We start from the raw sequence: 11,840 nt of genomic DNA, 5'->3' as shown, positions 1-11,840 counted from the left end.
TGAAAGACGCTAAGACAACAATTTATCCCTCAACTATGAGGGGAGGTAAGGAACTACCATCTAGCTCTGCACTTGATTCACCTTCTGTTTTGAGTAAGCTTGCGACACCTAAACCTGCTTCTGCTATTCGTTCTGATATGTCGCACGTTATTGATGATGCCACTTCTGCTATGCATGATACTTATGATGAGACTACTTCTATGCTTGATACTACTATGCCACTTGGTGAATTTCTTGATGAACAAATTGCTAGGGCTAGAGAGAAAGAAATTATTGAAACTGATTATATTGATGAAAGTGATGATGAAGACTTGCCTGTTATTCCTGAGGGTTATGTTTTTGATAAAGAAGCTACTTTAGCTATTTTAGCTTGCAAAGATAGATATGAACTCAAGAGGTTATTAGCTAAATGGAAGCAGCAATCTCTTAATGATAGAATGAAACCTGACCCTGCTTTTGCTACTTCACCTATCTGTGTTACTGATAAGGATTATGAATTCTCTGTTGATCCTGATATAATTACTTTGGTTGAATCTGATCCTTTTCATGGCTATGAATCTGAAACTGTTGTGGCACATCTTACCAAATTAAATGATATAGCCACCCTATTTACTAATGATGAGAGAACCCGCTACCTCTATATCCTTAAAATATTTCCGTTCTCATTAAAGGGTGATGCTAAGATATGGTTTAATTCTCTTAATCCTGGTTGTGTGCGTAGTCCCCAGGATATGATTTATTACTTCTCTGCTAAATATTTCCCTGCTCATAAGAAACAAGCTGCTTTGAGGGGAATATACAATTTTGTGCAAATTGAAGAAGATGGTCTCCCACAAGCTTGGGGGAGGCTTCTCAAGTTACTTAATGCTTTGCCTGATCATCCTCTTAATAAAAATGAAATACTTGATATCTTTTATAATGGACTAACCGATGCTTCCAGAGATTACCTGGATAGTTGTGCTGGTTCTGTTTTCAGGGAAAGAACACCGGATGAAGCTGAAATTCTATTGAATAATATGTTGACAAATGAAAATAATTGGACACTTCCTAAGCCAGCTCCTAAGCCTATTCCTAAACCAACTCCTAAGAAGAGAGGTGTTCTATTTCTCAGTCCTGAAGATATGCAAGAGGCAAAGAAATCTATGAAAGAAAAAGGTATAAAAGCTGAAGATGTTAAGAATTTACCTCCTATTGAAGAAATACATGGTCTTAATTTACCGCCTGTTGAAGAAACATATGATCTTAATCCTTCACCTATTGAACAAACTCATGGTCTTGATAACCCGACACAGGTAGTAAAGGTAAATTCTCTCTATAGATTTGATGAAGGTGACATTCCTCACTATAAGTCTGCTAGACAATGCTTAGAAGAGTTTGATAATTTTATTGTCAAACAAGAAAACTTTAATGCTTATTTTGGTAGACAATTAAAACAAAATGCTTATATGATTGAACACTTGGGTGATTACATGGCTAATGTTAAAGGTGAACTTAAACTCATTAGCAAACATGCTTCTATGGTTACCACTCAAGTAGAACAAGTACTTAAAGCTCAGAATGATTTGCTCAATGAAATGAATAGTAAGAAAAATGATTATGCTGTTAGAGTGGCTACTAGAACTGGTAGAATGACCCAGGAACCTTTGTATCCTGAAGGCCACCCTAGGAGAATTGAACAAGATTCTCAGAGAAATAATATTGATGCACCTAGTCCTTCTAAAAAGAAGAAAAAATGATAGGACTTTGCATGATTCTAGTGAACCTGTTGCTGAAACACCTGAAAATCCAAATGATATTTCTATCTCTGATGCTGAGACACAATCTGGTAATGAACATGAACCTAATGAAAATGCTAATGATGATGCTCAACCTAGTAATGATAATGATGTAGAAATTGAACCTGATGTTGATCTTGATAACCCACAATCAAGGAATCAACGTTATGATAAGAGAGACTTTGTTGCTAGGAAACATGGTAAAGAAAGAGAACCTTGGGTTCAGAAACCCATGCCTTTTCCTCCCAAACCATCCAAGAAAAAGGATGATGAGGATTTTGAGCGCTTTGCTGAAATGATTAGACCTATCTTTTTGCGTATGCGATTAACTGATATGCTCAAAATGAATCCTTATGCTAAGTATATGAAAGAAATTGTCACTAATAAAAGAAATATACCGGAAGCTGAAATTTCCACCATGCTTGCTAATTACACTTTTAAGGGTGGAATACCTAAGAAACTAGGAGATCCAGGAGTACCAACTATACCATGCTCCATTAAAAGAAACTATGTTAAAACTGATTTATGTGATCTTGGAGCCGGTGTTAGTGTTATGCCTCTCTCTTTATATCATAGACTTGACTTGAATAAGTTGACACCTACTGAAATATCTTTGCAAATGGCTGATAAATCAACTGATATACCTGTCGGTATTTGTGAGGATGTGCCTGTTGTGGTTGCAAATGTTACTATTTTAACGGACTTTGTTATTCTTGATATTCCCGAGGACGATAGTATGTCTATTATTCTTGGAAGACCTTTTTTGAATATTGCAGGGGCTGTTATTGATTGCAACAAAGGCAATGTCACTTTTCATGTTAATGGTAATGAGCATACAGTACACTTTCCGAGGAAACAACCTCAAGTCCACAGTATCAATTCTATTGGAAAAATTCCATCGATTATTTTTGGAGGTTTTGAATTTCCTCTTCCTACTGACAAGAAGAAATATGATATTCTTATTATCAGGGATGTGCATATCCCCGTTGAGGTAACATAGTGTTATTCGAAATTTCTCCGGTTCCATGTTAGTCGGAATGAGTTTGTTAACAAGACTTGATCAACCTTGTTAGTGGATTCCTTTTGATGAGCATGAGATGGATGAAACTAGAAGGCACAACCTTCTGTACCCTCTTTCTACTTTCTGTTATTTAGTTGAAATAAAGTAAAAATAGTATTTCCCGGTCTGTTTTCTGATTTATCCGTGCAATATAAAAATACCCCGAAAATAAAAGTTCTCCAAATGCCCTGAAAATGGAATATGATTTTTTCTGAAATATTTGAGAATATCTGGCACTAAGAACACAGCAGGGGGAGCAAGCACCTGGCCACGAGGGTCCAGGGCGCGCCCCCTTGCCTCGTGGGCCCATGGTGGCTCCCCTCCACTTATTTCTGCACCCACACACTTCTTCCTCCCAAAAAAATCACTATCCAGCTCAAGCACGAGTTCTAGCTCATTTTGCTGCGATTTTCGATCTCCTTGCTCAAAGCACCTCTCACAAAACTGCTTGGGGAGATTGTTCCTTGGTATGTGACTCCTCCATTGGTCCAATTAGTTTTTGTTCTAGTGCTTTATTCATTGCAAATTTGTGCTGCCTAGGTGACCATGTTCTTGAGCTTGCATGTCAAATTTATATGGTTCCAAGTAGTTCTAATGCATGATATAGTCTCTAGGCACTTGTAGGAGTAGTTGCTATCAATTTTGTTGAGCTTGGTTCACTTTTATTTGAAGTTACTAAAAATTTCAGAATTTTTCAGAAAATAATGAAGAGATTTTTGAGGGGCTCATTGAGCCGAAGCTCGAAGGAAAAGCAAAGTGAAGAAGCACAGAGGCCCAAATATAATTTACCTCGCACCACGGAGGTCCGGCCGTGTGAATGGCCTTCCAATGATTTCTTGAGTGCAGCCGGGATTTATGATGATTTTTATGAATTGGCTGAGAATGCACGCCTCACCGACTTCCTCCGCGACCAACGCGAACAGTATCTCTTACTCACCAATACTTTTGTGCAAAAATTCTACTATTATCCTAAGGAATCACCTCCTTCAGTAGAGTTTCATTTATATGATGTGGTTAAGAAGATGCCACTAGATGAATTTTGCAAGGTTTGCAAAATACCTTTTGAGGGTAGTTTAGAGGAACCACATTGTAAAGATGTGGACGAGTTTATTGACACTATTACTGTGGGGGGAAACCAGGAAGGTTTCCGATGCAAGAATCACTAGCATACATTTTCCTGTTTTACGCTACTTTGCCATATTTGCTAGTCGTTGCTTAATTGGTCGCGGAAACTGTGGAAACCTTAGTGTTCCTGATATTATCGTTTTGTTCCATGGTTTATTCTGCGATAACACTATTAGTATGGGCGGTATTATTGCCAAACGGTTAAGTCTGAACCGTACAAAGGGCCCCGTCTTTGGAGGTATTTATGCTTCACGCCTTGCTGCACATTATAACATACCTATTAGGCACTATGAAAAAGAAGAAAAATTGTTGCCCCTTGCTTATTTAGATTATAAGAGTATGGTAGCGCATGACTTTTGTTAAGAATAGGTAAGGAGCGCTTAAATACAAATTGTTCTTTGATAAACATCACCCTGAGACTATTACCTTGCCTGCTCCCTCCTTGTTTAATTTGTCTCCAGGTCCGTATCTCGTTCCGTTCGCAGCCATTCACGCCTACCGGAACCCTACACCAGCCACGGAGCCGGAACCACAATTTGAACCTCCACGACAGTCTAATTACCAGTGGTATCCGGAGATGATTTCCAACCAGTGGCAGTCAGAGTCTTCTTCATCTCAGTACGACCCCGGCTACAACTATGGATATCCGCCAGGCCATCCGTGGCCATAAACCAACTTAGGCCAAAAGCCTAAGCTTGGGGGAGTACGTATTTCTCACCGACATTACATTTATGTTCACAAACACTCATTGCTAGATGTCGGTGCTCATACTCTTTCACTGTAATATCCATGCTAGTTTATTTTCTTTTTCTCCCTTTCTTCTTGTGTGTTTAATAAACTTTAAGAAAAACAAAAAAAATAGTAATAGCTTTTAGTTAGTTTACTTTTCTTGCTGTAGTAGTAATAATTAATAAGAAAACCAAAAAAGATTTCATGTTCTTCTTTTGCTTGTTGGGAGCTTTCCCGTGTAAATAGTTTTATTTCTTTTCTTTTCTTTGGGGGTCGATAGGAGAAGACCATGATTAAACTGTTGAGGTGGCTCTTATATGCATTATTGTTGATTTAACCAAGAGCCCATATTGCCTTGTCTTCTCCTGTTTATTGAATGCTCTTATATGCATTATTGTTGATTTAACCAATGCACGTGCACTCTCATTATTTTTATATTGTTCGGTCGTGCAAGTGAAAGGCAATTATGACGATATATGATGGACTAACTGAGATGAGAAAAGCTGGTATGAACTCGACCTCTCTTGTTTTTGTAAATATGATGAGTTCATCGTTCCTGATTCAGCCTATTATGAATAAACATGTTTGCAATGACAATCAGAGATCAAAGTTGCTTGTGCCATGCTTGATTAGCTATGAGTTATAATGGTTTACCTTGCGTGCCAACATGCTGTTAAAATGGTTGTGATGTGGTATCCTCCTTTGAATGATTTAAGTGACTCGACTTGGCACATGTTCACACATGTAGTTGAAACAAATCAACATAGCCTTCACGATATTTATGTTCATGGTGGATTATATCCTACTCATGCTCGTACTCAATGTTTATTAATTTTAATGCATGTTCATGACTGTTGTCGCTCTCTAGTTGGTCGCTTCCCAGTATTTTGCTAGCCTTCACTTGTACTAAGCGAGAATACTGCTTGTGCATCCAATCCCTTAAACCCCAAAGTTATTCCATATGAGTCCACTATACCTTCCTATATACCGTTCCAAGTAAATAAACATTCTGTTTTGTATGCTCGAATATATCATGTATCAACTAGGGTTATCCGTATCTTCCATGCTAGGCGGGTTATTCTCAAGAGGAGTGGACTCCGCTCCTCATTCACGAGAAAATGGCTGGTCACCGGGATGCCCAGTCCCATGCTTTATGCAAACTAAATCAAAATAATTGCAAACAAAACTCCCCCTGGGACTGTTGCTAGTTGGAGACACTCGTTGTTTCGAGCAAGTCATGGATTGATGCTTGTTGGTGGAGGGGGAGTATAAACTTTACCATTCTGTTTGGGAACCGCCTATAATGTGTGTAGCATGGAAGATATCGCCATCTCTTGGTTGTTATGTTGACAATGAAAGTATGCCGCTCAAAATATTATTTATCTCTATTTCAAAACCGAGCTCTGGCACCTCTGCAAATCCCTGCTTCCCTCTGCGAAGGGCCTATCTATTTACTTTTATGTTGAGTCATCACCCTCTTATTAAAAAGCACTAGCTGGAGAGCGCAGCTGTCATTTGCATCCATTACTATTAATTTATATTGGGTATGACTATGACTGGATCTCTTTTACCATGAATTACAATGTCTAGTCAGTCCTTGATCTTTAAAGGTGCTCTGCATTTATGTTTTGCGGTCTCAGAAAGGGCTAGCGAGATACCATCTTGTTATATCATATTATGATTGTTTTGAGAAAGTGTTGTCATCCGAGATTTATTATTATCGCTCGCTAGTTGATTATGCCATTGATATGAGTAAACATGAGACCTGAGAGTTATTGCAAATGTGGTTAGTCATAATCTTTGCTGAAAACTTGAATGCTGGCTTTACATATTTACAACAACAAGAGCAAACAGAGTTTGTAAAAGTTTTTCTTTATCACTTTCAGTTTATCAACTGAATTGCTTGAGGACAAGCAAAGGTTTAAGCTTGGGGGAGTTGATACGTCTCCGTCGTATCTACTTTTCCATACACTTTTGCCCTTGTTTTGGACTCTAACTTGCATGATTTGAATGGAACTAACCCGGACTGACGCTGTTTTCAGCAGACTTTCCATGGTGTTATTTATGTGCAGAAACAAAAGTTCTCGGAATGACCTGAAACGTCATGGAACGTCTATTTGGAAATAATAAAAAATCCTTGCAAAAGATGAAGACCAGGGGGCCCACACCCTGTCCACGAGGGTGGAGGGCGCGCCTGCCCCCCTAGGGCGCACCCCCTACCTCGTGGGCCCCCTGGAGCTCCTCCGACCTCAACTCCAACTCTATATATTTGCTTTCGGGGAGAAAAACAATCAGAGAGAAGGATTCATCGCGTTTTATGATACGGAGCCGCCGCCAAGCCCTAAAACCTCTCGGGAGGGCTGATCTGGAGTCCGTTCGGGGCTCCGAAGACGGGGATTCGTCACCATCGTCATCATCAACCATCCTCCATCACCAATTTCATGATGCTCACCGCCATGCGTGAGTAATTCCATCGTAGGCTTGCTGGACGGTGATGGGTTGGATGAGATCTATCATGTAATCGAGTTAGTTTTGTTAGGGTTTGATCCCTAGTATCCACTATGTTCTGAGATTGATGTTGCTATGACTTTGCTATGCTTAATGCTTGTCACTAGGGCCCGAGTGCCATGATTTGAGATCTGAACCTATTATGTTTTCATGAATATATGTGAGTTCTTGATCCTATCTTGCAAGTCTATAGTCACCTACTATGTGTTATGATCTGGCAACCCCGAAGTGACAATATTCGGGACCACTCCCGATGATGACCATAGTTTGAGGAGTCCATGTATTCACTATGTGTTAATGCTTTGTTCCGGTACTCTATTAAAAGGAGGCCTTAATATCCCTTAGTTTCTGTTAGGACCCCGCTGCCACGGGAGGGTAGGACAAAAGATGTCATGCAAGTTCTTTTCCATAAGCATGTATGACTATATTCGGAATACATGCCTACATTACATTGATGAATTGGAGCTAGTTCTGTGTCACCCTATGTTATGATTGTTACATGATGAACCGCATCCGGCATAATTCTCCATCACCGATCCAATGCCTACGAGCTTTCCACATATTGTTCTTCGTTCATTTACTTTTCCGTTACTACTGTTACAATCACTACAAAATACCAAAAATATTACTTTTGCTACTGTTACCTTTGTTACCGTTACCACTACTATCATATTACTTTGCTACTAAATACTTTGCTGCAGATACTAAGTTATCCAGGTGTGGTTGAATTGACAACTCAACTGCTAATACTTGAGAATATTCTTTGGCTCCCCTTGTGTCGAATCAATAAATTTGGGTTGAATACTCTACCCTCGAAAACTGTTGCGATCCCCTATACTTGTGGGTTATCAGGAGGCACCCCCTAGAGACACAACAATTGATCCCTTGGATCTCTTAGCCGTGTGCGGTGCCCCCTTCCACCATAATCCACCCCGGTCATATCATAGCGGTGCTTAGGCGAAGCCCTGCGTCGGGAGAACATCATCATCGTCACCATGCCGTCGTGCTGACGGAACTCTCCCTCAAAGCTCGGATAGATCGGAGTTCGTGGGACGTCATCGAGTTGAACGTGTGCTGAACTCGGAGGTGCCGTGCGTTTGGTACTTGATCGGTCGGATCGTGAAGACATACGACTACATCAACCACGTTGTGCTAACGCTTCCGCTTTCGGCGTATGAGGGTACGTGGACACACTCTCCCCTCTCGTTGCTATGCATCACCATGATCTTGCGTGTGCGTAGGATTTTTTTTGAAATTACTACGTTCCCCAACACCGCGCACCGCCGAGCTCCTGATCCCGGACGATGATGTCGTGGCCATCGACGCCGACCCCGACCGTGCCGAGCGCCTTGCACTTGGACTTGCGCGCTTCCCCGTCCGAATCCACATCGTGGCGTGCACAGACTTCCGGCGCCCCCCAAGGCCGGCGCCCCCGCCGTCTCTGCCCGGGGACGAGGCGGGCCACGACCAAGACTCCCCTCCCTCCCCAGTGGCCGGAGCGCCATGACTTCCCACCTGCGGGTTCCAGCTCGCAGCACCCCTCCCGGCGCCGTGGTGGTCACCGGCGCCATCGCCGCCGTGCCCATGCTCCACCACCCAGCCGCTCCTGGAAAGGCATTCTTGGCCCCCACCCTGATGCGGTCCCTGACGTCAACCGTGTTCCTGCCTTGCTGCGATTGGGTGCCCCTCCCCTTTCGGCAGTGCGGGCCCTGAGACCATCATCACCCCCTGCTGCTGACCGCCAGGCGGGACCCACGCTGCTGCTTCGGGCTGGGGAGGAGCGCGGAGACCAGCCCATTTCAAATTGTGGCGACGTGGTCTCCCCCCGTCCCCATCCCAGCCCCCGCCCTGTCGACGCGTGCCTTGATCCGCGCGACATGACCCCGGCCCCACCTCCTGAGGATACCAACTAGGATGACTCGGTCTTCCCCGCCCAACGGGCTGCTGCCAGCGCCCCACCTCTGGCTTCGGATGACCCCACGCTGCCGCGCGCAGCCTCGGATCCCCCGCCCTTCGCGCATGGCGCTGTCGGCGCTACCTGCCAAGCGTCTGGCCCATCTCTGTGCGCTGACATCCCATATGTCGACACCCACGACCGAGCCGTGCAGCCTCCTCTCGACAGCCGCTGCGGTGGGTCCAGCCCCGCCAGGTGCATGCTGGCCACCCCATTGGCTGCCGATCAGGATGCCCGCCCTGTGGTTGACAGCGACTCCGCCATGCAGGCCAATCAGCACGCTGTGGACCATGCACCCCCTGGCCTCGTTTCTGGACGTGATTTCCGTCCACCCCCAGCATGTGCTTCCCACCCCGCCTCCGCGCCGATGCAGGAACGCGGTCCCACCCAACTTCACCCCCAGGCGCAGCTTTAGGATCGCGAAGGCTGACCGCGGTTTGGATTCGGAAATGAAGGCTAAGCGCATGCTGCTTAGGCGCCTTGGGCTCATTGAGAGTGACGACGCTCCCATCTCCAATGACATGCTGAGCAAATATGCCCACATCTTCGAGCGACCTCTTGCGGAGGACATGTTGGAAGCCTTCGCGGATTTCTATGGTTGGCAGGTGCCAAGCTTCTCAAACCCCGAGACCTGCCCCGAGCGGGCCCCGCCGCGCCTAGTCGAGGCGTAGCCGTCCTTGCGGTCTTGCTACAACGCCCCCTCCCCCCCCCCCCCCATGGATTGTAACCTCAAAATTATGTTTTGGAACGTGCGAGGCTTAAACTCCGATGCTAAACGCTCGGCTGTGCGCAGTGTGATCTCCACTGCATCCCCTTCCATTGTATGCCTCCAGGAGACGAAACTCGCCCATATCTCGGACCCCCTCGTCCTCGACACTCTTGGCCCACAGTTCGAGGATTTCTACTTCCTGCCGGCAACCGGCACCCGCGGCGTCATCCTCCTTGCCTGGCGGCGATCTGAGGCCTCCATTTCTAACCCATTGATTGGCGAGAACCATATCACGGCACTGGTCACCCCCCCTAACAGCATGAACCACTGGTGGTTAACTGGTGTGTATGGTCCACAGGACGACAATGCTAAACTCGACCTCCTCGCTGATCTCCAAGACGTGCGCGCCTCCCGCATCGGTCCTTGGCTTCTCGGAGGCGATTTTAACATGATCACCTCCACGGAGGATAAAAACAACTCGAACCTTAACCACCGTGTCATGAGCAGGTTCAGACGGTTCATTGCCGATGAGGAGCTCCGTGACATGTACCTTCATGGCCGCCGCTACACTTGGTCAAGCGAGCGCGACTCCCCTACGCTCGTGCGAAATGACCGTGTTCTTTGCACCTCCGGTTGGGAGATCGAGCACCCACACTGCCTGCTACGCTGCCTCACTTCCGCTGCTTCTGATCACTGCCCTCTGGTCATCGACTGCGCCGCGCGCCCGCCCGGGGCTAGGCGGTTCCATTTTGAGCGTTTGTGGCCAAAAATGAAGGCTTCCAAGATGCAGTTCACGAGGGATGGAATGCTCTACCTCCCGACCCCGACCCCTTCCGGCGACTCGTCTCCCGTCTCAAGAACACTGGTAGGCACCTCCAACGCTGGAGCGCCCGTACCATTGGAAACGTGTCCCTCCAGCTCATGGTGGCGCGAGAGATCATTCCGCGTCTCGACGCCGCCCAGGATCTGCGACCCCTCTCCTCCGGCGAAGCCTGGCTCCGGCGCAGGCTCAAGGCCTCCTACCTCGGACTTGCCTCCCTCGAGCGTACGATTGCACGACAGCGCGTGCGCCTAGCTTGGCTCCGCAGTGACGACGCTTCCGTGCCCGCGCTCAAGGTGCACGCCTCGCATCGCAAGCAACGCACCTACATGGCCTCCGTGCAAGTTGGCGACCGGGTGATCTCAGACCACGAGGGCATGGCCAAGGCGGCCTACGACCACTTCACCACCATCCTTGGCACCGACACCAGGCGCGAATTCACACTGGATCTGACCAGCTTCCACGTCAATTCCTTCGACCTCCTGGACCTCGAGGCCCCTTTCTCTGAAGACGAAATTTGGTGAGCCGTGAAAAGCCTCCCAACGGGGAAGGCGCCTGGCCCCGATGGCTTCACCTCCGAGTTCCTACGCGCCTGCTGGGACATCATCAAGAAGGATATTTGTGATGCCTTCGACAAGCTATACACCATGAGTGGGCGCGGCTTCCAAAAGCTCAACGAGGCCCTCCTCACGCTGATCCCCAAGAGACAAGATGCCGCCTCCCTCTCGGACTACCGGCCCATAAGTCTCATCCACTTGATCTCTAAGCTTTTCACCAAAGTGCTAGCCTTGCGTCTCGCTCCAAGGCTTAGCTCGATGATTTCCACGAACCAAAGCACGTTCATCGCTGGACGGTGCATCCACGACAACTTTCTTCTCGTCCAACGAACTGCGCGCCTCCTCCATAACCTCAAGACCCCGCGCATGCTTCTCAAGCTTGACATCGTCCGAGCCTTCGATTCTGTCTCGTGGCCCTTCCTGCTTCAGGTCCTGCAGCACCTAGGCTTCGGCCACCGTTGGCGTGACTGGATCTCGATCCTTCTCTCCACCGCGTCGACACGGGTCATGACCAATGGCCACCCTGGCCCTCCCATCAACCACGCTTGCGGCCTCAGACAGGGAGACCCCATCTCCCCCATGCTGTTCACCATTGTCATTGAC

General features: G+C 46.3%; 1 protein-coding gene across 1 annotated transcript; it reads left to right on the top strand.

Annotated features, from left to right (window-relative positions):
- Positions 1 to 9,867: 9,867 nt before the first annotated feature.
- LOC141026144 (uncharacterized) lies at positions 9,868 to 11,204 on the top strand. Its single transcript, XM_073502122.1, has 2 exons — positions 9,868 to 10,492; positions 10,636 to 11,204. The coding sequence occupies exons 1-2, from the start codon at positions 9,868 to 9,870 to the stop codon at positions 11,202 to 11,204; spliced, it is 1,194 nt and encodes a 397-aa protein (XP_073358223.1).
- Positions 11,205 to 11,840: the final 636 nt, after the last annotated feature.

Source organism: Aegilops tauschii, chromosome 6 (assembly GCF_002575655.3).
Source record: "Aegilops tauschii subsp. strangulata cultivar AL8/78 chromosome 6, Aet v6.0, whole genome shotgun sequence".
In the NCBI taxonomy this organism is placed as follows: Eukaryota; Viridiplantae; Streptophyta; class Magnoliopsida; order Poales; family Poaceae; genus Aegilops; species Aegilops tauschii.
The sequence above is the reverse complement of the archived record's forward strand: the minus strand, read 5'-3'. Positions and strand labels throughout refer to the sequence as shown.